General features: G+C 47.0%; 2 protein-coding genes across 3 annotated transcripts in view; one reads left to right on the plus strand and one right to left on the minus strand.

The window, feature by feature from the left end:
* LOC147320155 (uncharacterized) overlaps positions 1-1,227 on the plus strand; it is a 30,264-nt gene extending 29,037 nt beyond the window's left edge. For both annotated transcript variants that reach the window (XM_086307993.1, XM_086307994.1), the window contains 2 exons: positions 68-174; positions 536-1,227. In XM_086307993.1, coding sequence (XP_086164119.1) covers positions 68-174; positions 536-780 — 352 coding nt within the window. In that variant the 3' untranslated portion in view covers positions 781-1,227. The remainder of the gene's footprint in view (positions 1-67; positions 175-535) is intronic.
* Positions 1,228-6,009: 4,782 nt separating this feature from the next.
* On the minus strand, positions 6,010-18,354 carry LOC147320156 (uncharacterized). Its single transcript, XM_086307412.1, has 7 exons — positions 18,243-18,354; positions 14,947-15,025; positions 12,549-12,845; positions 8,249-8,377; positions 7,022-7,144; positions 6,843-6,938; positions 6,010-6,162 (listed from the first exon to the last, which is right to left on the minus strand). Exons 2-7 carry the CDS (start codon positions 14,990-14,992, stop codon positions 6,116-6,118), a joined length of 738 nt encoding a protein of 245 aa, XP_086163538.1. The 5' UTR covers positions 14,993-15,025; positions 18,243-18,354; the 3' UTR covers positions 6,010-6,115.
* Between the last annotated feature and the right edge of the window lie 486 nt (positions 18,355-18,840).

Below are 18,840 nucleotides of genomic sequence, written 5' to 3' on the forward strand. Positions count from 1 at the left end.
ACGAATCTGTTCGTCCTGGAGCTAAACTCAGAGTTTTCTTTGGATAGCTAACGTGCTTCTGTTCCAGCGAGAAGCTTGAGGAGACTCTTATTTCTGGAGACGGGGAAAAACTGGTGAAGATGTCGCTGCTGGCAGCCAATCCGGTCACATCCAATTCTCTCAGAGAGGATGCAGGTACGCTACAAACAAGCCTGTAGAGATAGAAGTACTATGTGCTGTTACCAGGTTACTGATGAGACGATGAGCAAAGATGTTCGTCACCATAGAAACGACACAAAGAAACATCTGTCTGCAAAAATGATGCAAGAGTCTTTCAGCAGTTTAATGCACAGAGTCAGAGTGCTGGTTACACTGGTTTCACAGCCACACACAGGTTAAATATTAGTACAGGAACACGTGAAGCACCAACGATCACATTAATGAGTCCTCGCCTCAGTGGTCACAGTAACAGATATAGTGCGATGCTGTCAGAGACACCGTTTCCTGTTCAGTGAGTAAACCCCGCCTCTCCCTGCTCGCTGTGTGAACTCTGCAGGAATCCTCTCGCTGAACATCTCAAATATGTCCAGAGACGCAACGAAGCGCTACCACGATGTTGGAGACAAGCTGCTGGTGGAAGGTTACTACAAGAAAGGAGTCCTGAACGAGGAGGAGAAGAACAGCATCATGGGCTGGCTGAAGGGCGGAAACCTGTACTCGAAGAACACGTCAGAGTACAAAGAGATGTGCCGCGAGCTGAGAGCCAAGATACAGAAACACAACAACAACAGTGGAAGATAACAACAGCGCCTGTGAGAGACGTGTGTGTTCAACTGAACGTATCAGATCATTTATCATCTATATATTTTGTTTCCTCTCTGACCGTTTCATCATCATCCTCTTTTCCTCTTTTATGAGAAAACAAAGGAGGAAGAGTTTCTCTGAAAGATTTCAATCCGAGAAGCAGCTCAGAGACAGATGTGTAATCACAGGAGCTGTTGTGTGTTCTGTGTGTAACACACGACAGTGATGTGTAATCACAGGAGCTGTTGTGTGTTCTGTGTGTAACACACGACAGTGATGTGTAATCACAGGAGCTGCTGTGTGTTCTGTGTGTAACACACGACAGTGATGTGTAATCACAGGAGCTGTTGTGTGTTCTGTGTGTAACACACGACAGTGATGTGTAATCACAGGAGCTGCTGTGTGTTCTGTGTAACACACGACAGTGATGTGTAATCACAGGAGCTGCTGTGTGTTCTGTGTGTAACACACGACAGTGATGTGTAATCACAGGAGCTGTTGTGTGTTCTGTGTAACACACGACAGTGATGTGTAATCACAGGAGCTGCTGTGTGTTCTGTGTGTAACACACGACAGTGATGTGTAATCACAGGAGCTGCTGTGTGTTCTGTGTGTAACACACGACAGTGATGTGTAATCACAGGAGCTGCTGTGTGTTCTGTGTGTAACGCCTGTCACAGGGACCTGCCTCTGCTTACAGCACAACATATGAATCATGACATGACTTGTGTAAATGAACCACAACACAACCACACCTCACTGATTCCACGTCAGAAAACAAAGTGTGTGTGTGAGGCCACACTGGTGTTTGGGGTCAGAGGTCACACTGTGGTGTCTGGGGTCAGAGGTCACACTGGTGTCTGGGGTCAGAGGTCACACTGGTGATCATCTTGCTAAGTTCACCTGGTTTTTTGCTCCCACCATAAAAATGAAGAAATAAAGTTGTGTGTAAAACTCTGTGTTGTTAATGATTCACACACACACACACACACACACACACACTGTTAACTGGGAAAGACACTTCACCTGCCGCCTGCTGGTGATGGTCAGAGGGGCCGATGGCGTGATATGGCAGCCTCGCCTCCGTCAGTCTGGCCCAGCTGTGGCTGTAGGTGCCTCCACCAGTGTGAATGTGAGAGTGAATGAATAGTGTAAAACGCTTTATAAATGCAATCTTTATTATTTACTGCCGTATTACAGACTTTCAGACTCAGTTTGTCAAAGTCAAATGTTTTTATTTAGCACATTTAAAACAACAGCCGCGGACTAAGGTGCTGTACAATGAAGATAATAGAAATAAAAACATAGGGAGAGATGATAAGAGTTAAGAAAAAGAATCATAAAATTAGATAATTTGAGTAAGAAATAAGACAAAAGTAATACAAACTCATTCTGACTTAAAAGCCAAGGAACAAAAGTGGGTTTTCATACTTGTTTTGAAAGTGTCCAAAGATGGGAGGTGCTGATGTGAAGGGGCGGTCCCAGCAAAGGCCCAATCTTTGGTCCGCTGACCTCAGCGATCTTGCAGGAGTGTCCAATTTAAAAGATCAGAAATGTATGAGGGTGCTAACCCGTGCAACGCCTTCAAAACAAATAATAAAATCTTAAAATTAATTCTAAAACTAACTGGCAGCCACTGCAATGAGAGTTAGTAACCGTGCTGCAGGGTTTTGGACCAGCTGACGGCTGACAGACTAACACCAGAGTAAAGACTATCACAGTGGTCGAGGCAGATGAAATGAAGGCACTGATATCTCTCTCAGAGCCTCTAAAAACAGAGAAATGGCTTCACTTTAGCAAGTAGCTGAAGATGAAAGAAACTGGACTTGATTACAGCATTAATCTGTTTATCAAATGTTAGATAAGAGTCAAAAATCACTCCTAGGTTCCTCGCAAAGGGTTTTTTATTCATTTCTAAAGGGCCAAAGTTGCAGTGGTCACAGGGACCAAACACACTCACCTCTGCTTTCTGTTCCTTTAGGTGAAGGAAGTTTAAAGCCATCCATGGCTTAACATCATCCAAACGATCTAGCAAAGCCTTCAGAGGACTCACAGATTTACGTTTCAGTGGCAGGTAAATCTGTGAGTCGTCTGCATAACAATGAGATGCCATGTTTTTAAAAATTGAATCCACAGGGAGCATGTAAATAGAAAAGAGAACTGGACCAAGAATGGACCCCTGGGAAACCCCACAGACAGGGAGGCGTTTGAGGATGATGCATCCCCCAATCCAACAGAAGAACTTTGGTTGGACGGGTCAGATTCAAACCACGACTCAGCGCTCAAGCCGAGAGATAAGAATCCCATGATGGTATCAAAGGCAGCACGGAGGTCTAATAGTATGACAATGGCAGAATCTCCCAAGTCAGTAAAAGTCAAAAGGTCATTAGAAACTTTTAAAAGAGTAGTTTTAGTGCTGTGGTGCATTTTAAAACCAGACTGGCGCCATTTTTATCTAGAAAGGTCTGGAGCTGAAGAAGGACAACTTTCTCACGAACTTTAGAAAGAAAAGGCAATTTAGAAACTGGTCTGTAGTTGGATTCAACTGCTGGATGCAGGATGCGTAATGTCTGCAGCCTGGGAGCAAATGTTCAGGAGCAGGAAACCAGATATAACCTTCAGGAAACATTGTTTGATGTGAAGACGGTGGAGGAGGATGTGACGTATTCATACAACTTTATTTGTATACAGCTCCACACTGTTGTAGAAGTGTGAGTGAACGAAGGTGTTAGAATAAATATAACCCATGTGGGCAGGTAGAGAAAGGAAAACTAGAGTCAGGACAACAGAAGGAATAACTGATGATGAGGTGGCTGTACACACTGATCGGGTACACAGAGGGATGGTGTCATATTCAGAGCTAGCACAGTGATCAGCATCCAGCTTTTATTATCAGAGGAGGAGGGGGGCAGTCTGAAACTCTGGATTTAAACAAACCAATAAATGAGCTGAAGTCAGACGTCAGCACAGTCGATGCAAACAAACACTCACATCAAGACTTTCAGAAAATGAAAAAATAATGTTTCCAAAATTTAATAAAGTCCAAAAGGAAACAAGACGAGGTGAGGAGGTACTGGGAATACTGGGCAAAAACACACCATTAGACGGGTTTGGAGCCTGTTATGTATAAAGATTCTTACATCCCAGCAATGCAAGATCATGTAAATATCATAATGATAATAAAAGTAAATCTGAATTACTGTCAGAAACATTTGTACCTTAATAACAAAGAAACAGAGGAAGGGAAACGACTTTACAGAGAAATATCAAAATACTTCAGGATGAAGAAGACACTGAAGAAGATCCAGTGTGAGGAAGGTTTCCAGCAGCTGAATCTGAGCCACAAACAAGAAAAATCCACTCCACTCAGTATTAGCATGGTGTACCTAATAAATCGTCCAGTGAGTGTGAATGTAATTTTTAACAAAACCGTTTGAAAAACAAAAGTTATTTATATTTATGAACATGTTGCTTTCAGAAAAGTCACATTTCATCAAATAACTTGAGATATAGTCCACGTTTCCATGGTAACATCATCAGAGCCGTCCGATGGCCGTCCGACTGCGGTCTGGAGTGTGGGGCCTCCCTGCTGCTGCGGAGTCGGAGCGGTCTGCTTCTCCCCACCGCAGGGAAAAGGGTAACACCACCTGGGTCTGGGTGCAGTTCCCCCCTCCAGGGGCAAGGGTACCTAGACCCGGTTTGTAGAGTACGCTTGGGGAGTGTGATCGTGTGTACAGTGTCTCTTTATGTCTGTCTCCACGTTGGTTGAGTGTGGAGTAAGTGCATATGAGAGCATGAGGGTGGGAATGGATGTTTGTATCTGTGTGTGCCTGTATGTCTGTGTCTATATGTCAGGTTGGGTGTCAGGCGCCACCTCTCTGGGGACATCTCAGGCCCTCCAAGGTTTGGAGGCCTATCTCCCCCCACCACCACTTCCCCTGCCAGTGGCGGACTCCCTCAGACATCGGTGCGTTGGTGGTTCTTTGTGTCCGGGGATGGGCGTCCAGGTACACACCGGCTCACTCCTTGGCGGCCGCTTATCGGGGCCTGGAGCCTGGGGCTCGCTCGGGCCACTTCGGAGGTGGGGTGCCCCCGGCCTCTCGGCCTGGGGCTCGGTCACTCAGGCACAGCTGGCTGCCGGCGGAGCTCACGGGCGCGTCACTGCAACTCCCCCTGGCTTCTGCTCCGCGGCTGCTGAGTGAGCCCTCATCTGGGACTCTCCTCAGCTCTTTCTGGGACAGTGGCGCAGCTGCCCCTCTGTTGGTCTTCCTTGGTCTCTTGTGTTCTGGGGGCCTCTGGATGTCTGGAGTCTTGATCTCCTCCATACCTGCTTCATGCCCTGGAGGACGGGGCTGTGGCCCCCCCACACCCTCTAGCAGATCATTACATGAAGGAACCTTTTAAAAACAAGCACGTCCATGCTCACAGGTGTACACACGGGTGATCACACCCACAAACTACACCCTTTTTGGCTCCTACCTCAAAGCACACTGTGTTCTGTTGATCTTATGTGCTGCACAATAATGTTTAACATTTAGTATTTACTGTCATATTCCCATATATGGTAAATGGCCTGTATTTATATAGCGCTTTACACATCCAGTCATCCACCCATTCACACACACATTCACACACTGGTGATGGCAGCTACATTGTATCATTGTGATGTTGTTTATTCTATTACTCTTGTTCTCTTCTGCTTGTTTGCTTTTTTCTTTCTCAGCAGGTGATCCAGGTGATCGATAGATGCATTTTCTTTCTTTTTTTTTCTCTGCTCGTTCTGTTGGTTTTTGTTTTTTGCCCTTCTCCCCCGTCCCTCTTCTCAGCTGTTTCTCTTTCCCTCTTTCTTTCTCCCCTTCTTTCCCCCAGTCAAGTCTTTCCCGTATTCAGTAAGTGAAAATAAAATAAACAATAAAAGGTGAATCAAATGGACCATTACGGCAAGGCTGGGATGGTCAGTTTGGTAAAGTAAATCCGTTGGGCATCTTTCTTTGCCTTTAGACAATAATTCTGATGCAAAAGAGCCAAACGGGACAGGCAAAAAAAAACCCCCATCAGAGCAGCGTAACAACGGGAAAACCACGCCGACGGGTTGTTGGGAAACATGAAGTGAGCTGCAGCTTGGGGGAGGCTCAGAGGGGACTATGTACTAATGGGGGAGGGGGAGGGGGCGTTGTAGAGCTGGGGGGTCAAATATATGTAGGAACAGGAAGAGGTGTGTTTGGAGGCGTGGTCCTGCTCCTGAAATTCAGATAGTTTATCTCCAATTAATAAAGTCCCTCAAAGGCTTCCATACAGAGCAGACACGCTGGGCTCTGATTGGTCCTCACACTTAGACACTGTCTTCATGCTGGGAGGAAGCTGTAGGACTGAAGGGAACTGTGGACAGCAAGAAGATTCATGTTACTAATGGTGATCCCCTCAGAGCAGAGCAGACCTCACACACAACCGTCCTTCATCACTGACGACACAAAAGATTTTTAACCTCAGAGATGATCGATGATAGTTTAGGTTCTAATGAAGCTGTGAATGATGAGAGAGTTAAACACACTGAGCTGATGACGCGAATATTTATTTCAACTCCATCCACCAGCCTGCAGTTCCTCTGGTGTCCAGCAGAGGCAGCAATGAGTCAGTCGTCATAGACTCCCATATTACAATAAACTTGTTCACAGCCTGATACACACAACAGCTGTTTAAATCACGTTTTTGCATTATTGGGGGCGTGGCCTCTGTGACTGACAGGTGGATGGTGACGCAGGTGGCTGTAGCTGCTAGCTTCACCTTTATAATGACATCACAACACCATGGCTCACTGAAATAACAGAGTGCCAGAGGAGGCGGAGCCAGAGTAAAACTGAGCTCCAAATAACTAACAGCATGGAGGTCAAACTCAGAGAGAGCTTCACAGCCTTTCTATTGTTTCTATTGTTTCTACTTTGTCTATCTGATCACTTCCTGTCTGTACTGCGCGCTCAGACGAGCTGCTGGTACTGCAGTCTGTACTGTGAACACTGATCACTGAAGTGCTTTTACCATCAGGGTCAGAGTGTGCCTACCATAGAGGGGCTCTTCCTCCGGTTTCTTCTCCTCCTCCTCTTCTTCGTTCCTCCTCATCGCCACATAAATGTTCTCCTCCTTCTCCTCCTCCTGACCTGTGAGCAGATTATCACTCAGTCAGGTCTCCTTATCAACGATCTGCTGTGGAGCCAGAGCTGTCTCTGATTGGCTGCCATACCTGTGGTTTTCTTCCTCTGAACCCTCCTCTTCCTCAGGATGAAGACCACGATGAAGAAGAGCAACAGAACCAGCAGGACGACGCAGACGGACACTGAAGACACCACATGGCTGCTGCTGCGGTCTGAGGACACAGAGACACAGCTGATCTTCACATCACAGCTGATGACGTCATGTGGTGGCAGAGGGAGCAGCTGAACATCAGCAGCTCTCCTGGTCTGAGTTTCTTAGGTGCTTACACCGTGGTTGTGAAGCAGCATTAGTTATACAGGTGAGCTAGCAGATGGTCACATGACTCGCACAGACTCACAGATCGTTACAATGAAGGCATGTTTGTGAGTGTTTCACAGTGATGTGTGTTATTGTGTAACAGTTGTGATCAGGCATCCACACAATGTCCACCTGCACACAGGTTATCTTCATCATTATCATCATCAAGAAGTGTGTGTCATTGGTCAGTTCTTTTTGGGCTGTTTCCTGTTTTACTTTGTTTCTCTGGTTTCCTGGTGGACATATACCTGCTGCACTGTATGTGTCGTGGTTCTGGGTCGCTGAGTGTTTTTGGTTTTTGGTGTTATTATTACTGATCTTGGATTCCATCATGTTTTTGGACTACCAGTGTTTTGGTTTCTGTTTTCTACTTTGCTATGCAGTCTGTGCATGCCGTGTTTCCTGTTTTAATTTGAAAGTCTGTGTCTCATGGCACTGTTTCTGGTTTTGCTTCCCCTGGTCTCATGTGTGATTACTCCCAGCTGTGCTCTCCTCCTGTGCCCTCGTTATCCCTCAGTGTATTTTAGCTCAGTGTTGCGCCGTACCCTCGTTTTTCTGCGCGCACTCTCGTCGAGTCCCGGTTGTTTTTTCCCGGAGTGAGTCTCTTAGTTTCTAGGTTCCTGTTTGAAGTCTAGTTTCTAGTTCTGCATTTGAGGTTTTGGTTTGTTTTTCTCATTTTTATTGTTTTAAGAGTTGTTCAGCAACAAAACTGTGCCCTAAGTCCCCCCCACCCCCCTGTTTCTGAGTCCTGCGTTTTGGGTCCTTCATCTTACCTGCAACACAGCACTGAACTATGCGACCACGCAGCGGACGCAGCGGCATTCGCTCCATCAGAGGAGCTCCGGGAGGACATTATTTACACTGTGAATAAGCTATGCAACCAATGGCTGAATCATCCTCATACAGTACTTTTTGGCTCCACACCCTCCACCTTCACCCTCCAGCTACGGCTGCTCACCTGCTCCAACTGCTGGAGGATTTCTTGCCCGGCCCGCCGGATGTAACGCTACCCCATCTGTCGGTCCCTCCATCTTCCCAGAGAAAGCGGTGCTCACGCCGCCACTACTCGTCGCTCGCTGAGCAAACCCTGGTGGTGAGTGAAAGTTTTTCGCACACTCAGCCTGGATTAATTTCTACAGTCAGTCTACGCTGAGCCTGTTAATTCTGTATCAGTCACTCCAGAGTCTGTGAACTCCCGATGTGAGGATTTCACTCTTAATTATCATTGTACGGTTCCCCGCACCTCGAAATTAGATAGCAAGACCACAAAGGTGCAAAAATAAAAAACAATATACATAAAGAAAATAAACAATATAAAAACACTATATACACAATGTATAAGCTAAAGGGAACATTGTGTATACAAGGGGGTGTATACACAATCATATAATATGATAAATAGGGTGGGCCGTGGTCATTAAGGATAGGGATGGTAAGGTATTGCACAGGAGCAATAGCAGCGACAGAGTGCATGTATTGGAGAAGTCTGTTCTGACAGCCCACGGGAAGAAGCTGCTGGTTTTGCACCTGATGGATCTGAACCTTTTTCCAGAGGGCAGGATGTTGAAGAGGTGGTGGTTAAGATGGAGGCGGTCCTTTATAATCGCCCTGGCTCTGGAGACATCTTGAGCTGGCAATTAAGTCCAGGGAGGAGAGTGGACAGCCGATCACCTTCTCTGCAGTTCTGATGACCCTCTGGAGTCTCTTCTTGTCAGCTGTTGTGCAACCAGCGTACCACACTGTAATGGCGTGCACCAGCACGCTCTCGATAGGAGATCAGTCTGCAGCCTGTTCCATCTCAGAACCCTCAAGACGTGGAGGCGCTGCTGGGCTTTGTTCACCAGGGCTGATGTGTTTGTGGACCAAGATAGGTCCTTAGATATGTGGGTGCCGAGGAACTTAAAGGAGGGCACCCTCTCCACATAGTCACCTTTTATGGAGAGAGGAGGGGATCAGTTCTTGTTCTACAGAAGTCCATGACCACTTCCTTTGTTTTCTTGGTGTTTAGGGTGAAGTTATTGTAGCTACACCATTCGGTCAGTCGCTGGACCTCATCTCTGTAGGCGGTGTCATCATCGTTGGTGATGGGGTGCATGGTTGTGATGTGTCCTGTGTGTCGAAGCTTCGAAGCGTGTGTCGGGTAATCTCAGGGGAGTTTTCGTGAAGCGCGTATCAAGGCTTGCTTTGATTACGTGTGCAGTGACGTTCGAGCCCTCGCGGGCATCCGTACCATGTGACTGATTCAAGAACTGGCTCGCCAGAGCTTGGGCGAGTCAACCCAGCTACCTCTATCTTCAGCTGGAAGCTCTGGTGAGCTCATTCAGACAGCTGAGGACTGCATCTGGCTGGCACTGCCCGGACAGACTGCCTGCATTGGACAGCCCCAGCCGCTGCTGTCAAGTGAGGCTGTGTGCAGACAGGAGTGGTGGTGCGGGTACCCAAAGTGCAGACACTCGGAGGCAAAATGTGAACTCAAAACCAGCTTTAATGCTGCTCTCAAACGTAACACAACTAAAAACCACAAAATAAACTCACGCAGGCAGCCAGACCACAGTATAGATAAGGGTAGAGAGATGAGATAAGGGTAGAGAGATGAGATAAGGGTAGAGAGATGAGATAAGGGTAGCTCGCGACACGGACAAAGGAAAACACAGGGCTTAAATACACAGAGGGAGCAATCAGTGAATGGGAGACACAGCAGGGACGAATCAGTGCTAACGAGACAGGGAAGCAAAACCTGATACAATAACGTGAGACACGGACTTCAAAGTAAAACAGGAAACATAACACAGAGACGCAGACTTGACAAGGGGAGACAGCAACTAAGGAACACAGACGGAAAACAGAAAGCAGGACTCTAAAGAAGAAACTAAAAGACTAGAAAAGATAAATAATATCAAAAGCAAAAATCAATAATTATGAAAACTCAAAACTCTGGTTTGAAGACCCAGGTCTCCTGACAGCTGCATCTCAAGCCAGCTGTGTGCGCTGTGCAGCAGCAGTTAGCGTAGCCTCAGCCAGAGGTCTCCACACCTGCTGGCCCTGCGTCTGTCTCCGCTGGGCACTCTGAGGGTCCAAGGGGCCCGTCCAGCTGTCGGAGGCTCAGGAGAGTCCATCAAGCCATCAGCGCAACCACATCCATCGCCTGCAGCAGCCATGTTGCCGGCTGCTCATCTGCCAGGGGCTGCTCCACCTCTTCTCTGCCAGAGGTCCCCACACCTGCTGGCCCTGATACGCTGTCACCTTCTGGACCGTTTTCATGTCACCACTGCTTTCTGCAAGGTTGGCATCTGGACTTGCTTTGCCTAAGCCGCCGCTTTCCTCCCGGCCAGCCCCCTGAACTGTTTTGTCTCTGTCGTTGGCCTCTTGGTCGACGTCCTGAAGTGTTCTGTGCTTTGAGGGTCTCGAAAAGCGCTATATAAATGCAATCCATTATCCATTCATCCATCCATCCGCTTCCGCTTATCCTTTTCAGGGTCGCGGGGGGCGCTGGAGCCTATCCCAGCTGTCATAGGGCGAGAGGCGGGGTACACCCTGGACAGGTCACCAGTCTGTCGCAGGGCCAACACACAGGGACAGACAACCATTTGCACTCACATTCATTCGCACATTCGCACCTAGTGGCAATTTGGATTATCCAATTAACCTATCCCCACAAGCTGCACGGTGGTTAGCACTGTTGCCATTTGACCGCAGAACTGAAGAAGCTTCTCGGATGAAACGTCTTCTTAAAGAAGTCCAGACGCTTTTCTTTCCAAGCTCCTTAGACTACGATCACCTGGATGATTGAGAACCTTCACAGACATGTCCTTCAATGCACATATTAAACAAATATGTAAGACTGCTTTCTTCCATTTGTGCAACATCTCTAAAGTTAGAAATATCCTGTCTCAGAGTGACGCTGAAAAACTAGTTCATGCATTTATTACTTCCAGGCTGGACGACTGTAATTCATTATTATCAGGATGTCCTAAAAACTCCCTGAAAAGCCTTCAGCTGATCCAAAATGCTGCAGCAAGAGTCCTGTTTTCAGGCCCCTCTTCTGTGGAACCAGCTTCCAGTTTGGATTCAGGAGACAGACACTATCTCTACTTTCAAGATTAGGCTTCAAACTTTCCTTTTTGCTAAAGCATATAGTTAGGGCTGGACCAGGTGACCCTGAATCCTCCCTTAGTTATGCTGCAATAGACGTAGGCTGCCGGGGGATTCCCATGATGCACTGGGTGTTTCCTTTCCAGTCACCTTTCTCACTCACTATGTGTTAACAGACCTCTCTGCATTGAATCATATCTGTTATTAACCTCTGTCTCTCTTCCACAGCATGTCTTTATCCTGTCTTCCTTCTCCCACCCCAACCAATCACAGCAGATGGCCCCGCCCCTCCCTGAGCCTGGTTCTGCTGGAGGTTTCTTCCTGTTAAAATCATGCAAATGGTCCAGAATGCTGCTGCTCGCCTGCTGACAGAGACAAACGTGAGCACATTACCCCTGTTCTTGCCTCTTTAAATGATTTAAACAGCCTGGCTCCTTCTTACCTGTCAGACCTTCTACACCTGTCTCTCAGATTCAGCTGACCAGTCGCTCATCGCTGTCCCCATGACTAGATTGAAACACCGGGGCACTGAGCTTTCACTGTTGTGGCCCCCAGATCATGGAATAAGCCCCCCTCCATATTAGGTTGGCCCCAACACTTGAAATCTTCGAATAACTTTCAAAAACAACTTTTTTCTGAGGCTTTTTAGGAGTCATAGTCAGCTTGTAGTCAGTCTTAGTCAGTTTTTGGTTTCTTTTAATCTTCTTTACTTAGTTAATTCTATTTATTGTATATTTTATTCATGAATTAATATTTAATGATTCATTTTTATTTTTTTCATGTATTTATTTATTTTGTTATTTAATTTTCTTTGTCTGTCTAATGTATGGTTTTAAAATCTGACTGTTTTTACTGGAAACCACTTTGGTCAACCGTGCTGTTTTTACAGTTTTCCCCCTTTATCTCTTTTATTGAGACAGCCATGCTGTTTTTAATCTGCTCTATAAATAAAGTTGGATTGGAAGTACTGCATGGTAGAAATATACCTGACTCTAATAATATGTACTGCTTGGTGAAGTGACATGTACATATGTACGTATTTGTACACGTATGACAGTAAAAGTGTGGTACTTTGTGTACCACCCTCCTGTGTCTTCAGTCACTGCAGTGTGTTCCTCTCAGCAGGATGTGATGCAATAACAAAGACAGGAAGTCTAATGGCTCACCTGTCACCTGCAGCAGGAAGTCTTTGGTCTGCAGTCTCGACCCAGTCTTGTCAAACACCTCCAGCGTGTAGTTTCCGGAGTCTTGGGTCTGAAGTCGGCTGAACTCGAGCGAGCCGTCAGAGAGCATCGAGCAGCGTCCGTGGGAGCACGTGCTCCGGTTCCAGTTCAGCAGCAGGTGAGGGATCTGAGTCCACCTGACGTCGTACCCGCGTGCCCTCGGGTCCCCCTGCAGGCCTGAGGCCAGCATGACTCTCGTGCTGCTGTTGGCAGACACTCTGATGATGTCTACAGCGCCAGCTGGGGTCAAAGGTTACAAACATTTCATTTTCAGTCCCGTTATAACCATTTATGTAAACACTACATTACCCATGAACCCCTGCTGCTGCGCTTATAAATCAGACCAGCATCTGATTGGTTAGATTTTTAGGGTATTTTTGTAGTTTTGTGTTCTGCAGACACAGAGCTCTGTGATTGGCTGTCATCAGAGAAGTGCATCTTGGGAGTTGTAGTTGTAGTAACCTGTTCTTTCATGTTTTGCTGAAATCTAATGATCCCAGTTCATCGACTCATTTTCCCCTCACCCCCAGGGTGGGGGTACCTGAGGAGTCTTCCTGTTAAAATGGAGTTTTTCCTTTCCGCTGTTGCCAAGTGCTCGCTCATAGGGGGTCGTCTGATTGTTGTGGTTTTCTCTTTATCATTGTAGTGTCTTTACCTTAAAATGTAAAGCGCTTTGAGAAAAAACTAGAAACTGAGAACTAGAAAAACTTGGAAGCTACCAGAGAAACATGCAAAGACACAGCAGGAGAGAACACAACCAAGAACAAGGCAAGACTGACAATAAATAGAGATCGAAAATGTGACGTCATTCAGGGGTAAAACCGCAAAGGATTCTGGGAACTCGTGCCAAGAGGTACTAGCGCACGCAGGCTTTCACATGAAAACAGTCACACAGCGATAAAAAGAAACACAAAAATGGCAGGAAGCTGTTGTATTATTAACTGCAGTAGCCGGTCGCATGACAACCACGGGAAGCCGACGGTAAAGAGATCGTTGTTATCGGATTACGTCGTTGAAGAGAAATTGTTCGAGCCATGTTTCCGAAGTAACAAAGAGGCGACGAAGGACACACCCCACCCATCCTTCAAATTCGGGGAAAAGGAGGACGCATTTGTCGGCTGCATCTGGTGGAGTCTACGGATTTGGACAGCCTTCGTCGTGTTGCTGTGATGTAATCGGACTACAAATGCGGCCTCAGGAGGATGCAGCCCATGAATTTGGGCACGACCACAGACACGAGAGCAGGAACAGGAAACAAGCTACCAGAGAAAAACTGAACCACACTGAGCTTCGAGCCATCGTAAAATGCAGCAGTCACACTGAACTGAGCACGCTGGGTGACCGTGACAGGAAGCTTTATTATGATTCTCTATTGGTCTGATGGTGTTCCTGTCAGAGCTCTGAGGTCTGCTGCTCATGTTTCATATCAGAACTGTGTGGCGGAGGAGTGGTGCAGTGAGCTCAACGGGGCGGTGCTGGAGAGGCAGGTGGGAACACAGCTGATGGAGTTTGGGGCTGATGACGTCTTTTGTAGCTGCCGTCATAGGCAACTCTCGCATTTAAGTTCATTTTATTAGATATGTAAGGTTGAAACAATTAGTAGTTGAAATATTAAGAAATAAATCAATAGTAATTCATGTTTTGTTCACTGGATTTATATGTTTAAATGTGTTATTTTTACTAATTGTGCAATTAGATAGGAACCTTTTCTATAGTTCCGTCTGTTGTTGCTAAGAGGGTATTTTTTGGCTGGCACACTCAGCAAGCTAATTGAGACGAGCCACGAGGTTTGCACGTCCACAGTAAGACAAATAAAAGAGTGCCTTTTTTGGACCTCCCCACGATGTAAGGATTAAAGTTTTATTCCCTTTGAGTGAGGCCAATGAGTTCTGACGGCATTGTATCGGCTGTGGTTGGACATCATTACATGTGAAGGCATGTCGAAGAATCCTCCTGTCCGAAATAAATGTCAGTTAAAACACAAAGAACAAGTTGAGCTTTATTACGACTCGAGGGGAGTAACATCTTTGCTTCCCCTTTTTAGTGAGACGGGAGAGGAGCGGAGGGGAGGCTGGGATCAGCTGAGACGGGAGCTGTCCAGACGGTGGACTGTCAAAACTAATAACCAAAAACCTTCTGCAGTAACGTGCTGTGTGTGTGCGTGTGTAAAGTGCATCCCACAAACTGTTTCAGGTGTTTGCTGAACACTCGTTTCTGCCTTTAACCTCGACGGCCTGTCACGATTGGCTCTGTGAGCTGTTTGATCATTGGCTGCGTCTGTGATCAGGGTCATTAATAATCTGAACCTTTGTGTTTGTTCAAAGAAGCCGAGGTCACTGACCGTCACTCTTCATCATCATCATCAGTAACCACACCACCACCAACATGGCTGCAGGCTCCGCCCCCTCAGCTGTCAGTCACTGTAAAGAGGAAACAGACACTTTAAGTGGTCTGAGAGTGTGTTTTTATAAATACAGCTGCAGTGTCTGTGGCTCTTCCTGGTCATGTGACCTAAACCACAGCTCTCATAGGTCACTGCTCACATCTGCTTTCTGCTCTGAGCCTGTGGTCAGTCTGTGTTATATTCAGAGCTGCTTCTCCTCAGATGACCCTTTGAGTGTTTGGTAAATGGACTGGTTCTTATACAGCTCTATCTGAGCACTCAAAGTGCTGTACACAACTCGTTCACTCACCCAATCACACCAGCACTTCTCTAAGTTTGTAGTGCTGTCTAACTAACATTAATACACACATGGATTCTTGGCCAAGGATATTTGGCATGCAGACTGAAGCAGACTGGGATCGACCCACCAACCTTCCAGTTAGTAGCTGCTCTACCACCTGAGCTACAGCCACCCCTGTAGCTTGTGTCCTTAAAGATCACTCAAGGTAACCTCAGCCTGTACGTGACATCACCCGCATCACCTGGTCTAATGGTGACACCCTGCTACCATCCATCCATCCTTCATCCATCCTCCATCCATCCATCCATCCATCCATCCTTCATCCATCCATCCATCCATCCATCCTTCATCCATCCATCCATCCTTCATCCATCCATCCATCATCCATCCATCCTTCATCCATCCATCCATCCATCATCCATCCATCGATCCTTCATCCATCCATCCATCCATCCATCCATCCTTCATCCATCCATCCATCCATCAATCCATCCATCCTTCATCCATCCATCCATCCATCCATCCATCCATCCATCCATCAATCCATCCTTCATCCATCCATCCATCCATCCATCCATCCTTCATCCATCCATCCATCCATCCATCCATCCATCAATCCATCCATCCATCCATCCTTCATCCATCCTTCATCCATCCATCCATCCATCCATCCATCCATCCTTCATCCATCCATCCATCCATCCATCCATCCTTCATCCATCCATCCATCCATCCATCCTTCATCCATCCATCCATCCATCCATCCATCCTTCATCCATCCTTCATCCATCCATCCATCCTTCATCCATCCATCCATCCATCCATCCTTCATCCATCCATCCATCCTTCATCCATCCATCCATCCTTCATCCATCCATCCATCCATCCATCCTTCATCCATCCATCCATCCATCCATCCATCCATCCATCCTTCATCCATCCATCCATCCATCCATCCATCCATCCTTCATCCATCCTTCATCCATCCATCCATCCATCCATCAATCCATCAATCCATCAATCAATCAATCATTCCCTCTGTTCGTTTATCCTCTGGACACTCTCAGGTAAGATTAATCATCTCTCCTCATATGAGGGTGAACCCGGGTCGGGTCCTGGTGCCAGACCTGAGAGGGGGTCTCAGCAGTGAGCTGTGGTGGCTCGGAGATCATCCATGGGGATAAAACCAGTATGAAAGCTGAGTCTGGGTGCCATGGCAACAGCACCTCAGAGTGACAAAAAGCCAGCAGTGACAAACATAATCATAATATAAATATAGCCATGATGTAAATGTAATATAATGTAACATAGAAGTTGAAGCTCGCTGCGGTCAGAGGGGAAGTAAACTCACGCTGAGACTGAAATGGGGCCTGTGGGCCTGCGGTGTCACTCTGACACATGAACAGGAAGTGAGCCCTGCAGCATGCACGGAGCATGCTCCGTGCATGCTGCTGCTGAGCCCTCGCTGGTTTCAGTCTATTCAGGTGAATGTGTAGAGACTGCCCCCCCCTCACCGTGCTGTGAGACTGCAGAGGGGTCTCAATGCCCCTGTTCGATGACTGCCCCCACACCTCAGTGTGTATTAATAAACCACAGCCTCTCTCTCAGACATGAGGGGAAGTGAGAGTGGAGCGTGTGGTCAGCGCTGCTCGGCAGCATCAGCCCTGTGACAGGAACGTCTCCACACTGCGTCCGTGTCTCACAGTCACAAACATCTGTGCACAGCTGTGCTCTGTCTTCAGGGTCGGAGGTCAGAGTTAGCATCATGCTATCAGCTCTGTGCATTTATGGGAATCAGCTGATCGAGACTGAGGTTTGAACACAGCTGGATCTGTGTGTGTTTGAAATGTGTTGATAGTAAAAGCACTGCAGTGATGATGGGACGACCTTCCCCGGATCCCTCACAGCTCAGCCCAACATCTGGAACATCTGGGCTCTGCTGTTCGATCAGGTCCAGCTGCAGAGCTGCTGATGACGACTGTCTCTGAGACACGTCTCCTTCATCCCTGTAACCGTGGAAACCTGAACTCATGTCAAACTGAGAGCAGAGAGTCGGCCACACTGATGTTACCGACGCGTTCTAAAGGTTCTTTAAAGAACGCAGAACAAATGAGACATCGTGTCATCACAGCATCAGTGATCCCTGCAGGAAACCAGCACAGAGGCGGATCCAGACAGGAAGCAGTTAAAGACACCCTGAAGGACTTTGGCAAAGGGTTAATGTTCAGGAAGAGAAGAAGAAGAAGCTCCCTGATGTCGTGTTCATGTTTCATCTACGTTACTTTCTTTCTTTAGTTTCTAGCTCTGTAGTCTCTTTCTCCTCAGTGACCACAGCACTTCCAGCCTTGTTCATTATATTTTATCATGATGCCCTTGTACACAGCCCCACAGTGTTTCCTGTAACTCAAACTTCTTATTTTGGTTTCTACACTTTTGCATCTTTGTTGTTTTGCTACCTAATGTCGCCGTGAAAGCAACTGCACAATGACAATACTTAAGTTTATACTTTTATTGATTCACAGTTTGTCAGTCCAGTTTCTAGTTGACTGTTTCAGTTGAAATGTTTGAATTTAATTATTTATTAGTTGACATAATAAAGTCTGACTCTTCTTTATAATCATGTACAGGGTGTTTAGTCCAAAGCAGAATTAATAAACGCTGTCGGTCATGTGGACGTCCGTTTGTCAGACAGATGAAGTTGAACCTGCTCAGACTCACCGTGCTGTCACACTTCATCACAGGCTCCTGCTATTAGATCTTATTAGATTGTAGTTCCTTCTGTAAAAACTCCAAATGATTCCAGTTTCCTAAACTCTGGTTTCTGTCTGAAGTGTCTGAGTGTGCTGACGGTGGCGTGGAGGCTGGTGTTAGTCGTGAGGATCGTTTCCTCACACAGACCTCCAAACAGCCACAGGAGCACATGAAGAAGAAGAAGAGATGATGGAGGTCCTACCTGTGAGAGTCAGAGGGTGTCAAAGAGCAGGTGAGCTGCAGAGGATCAGTGCGAAGGTCAGACAGCAGCGCAGTGACAGAGTGAGGAAGAAAGCGCCCACAGTTTCACGTCTGCACATCAAAGTCAGTGCCGGGCTCTTATTGTGGCGGGGTGAGTGCTGCTTTTATTGCAGTGGTCTGAGTCCCGTGACAGGCTCCTCACACTCTGAGTGCACATCCTCAGTGGGAGTTCACAGCCTTCAGGTACAAACAGATGAGGCCCACAGTGGACGTGTGAGGAAACATCGCCCCCTGCTGCCCAAACAGCACACCTGAAGGAGCTGGTGTTGATGCATTCTGTTATGATTCAGTGTTGTGGATATTTTTTGCACTGTGTTTTTTGTCTGCCACACCAGAGGGTGGCATAGTTTGTGTCCTGTGTTATTGCTGCTATGTGAGTTCCAGGTGGAGGCTGACCATTGGTGGAGGACTGGGAGAGGCCGGCTATAAATGAGGACCTTTCTCAACCGGCACGCCCCCCCCCCCCCCCCCCCCCCGCCTACTTCCTGTTCCCAACGAACTGTGCATGTGGCTGCGTGTGAGTCTGTATTCTGGAAGCT

The sequence above is a fragment of the Aulonocara sp. 'chitande type north' Nkhata Bay genome, linkage group LG10 (assembly GCF_057382095.1).
Source record: "Aulonocara sp. 'chitande type north' Nkhata Bay isolate Kocher_YH1m ecotype deep benthic linkage group LG10, A_spYH_male_GT1.1, whole genome shotgun sequence".
NCBI lineage: Eukaryota > Metazoa > Chordata > Actinopteri > Cichliformes > Cichlidae > Aulonocara > Aulonocara sp. 'chitande type north' Nkhata Bay.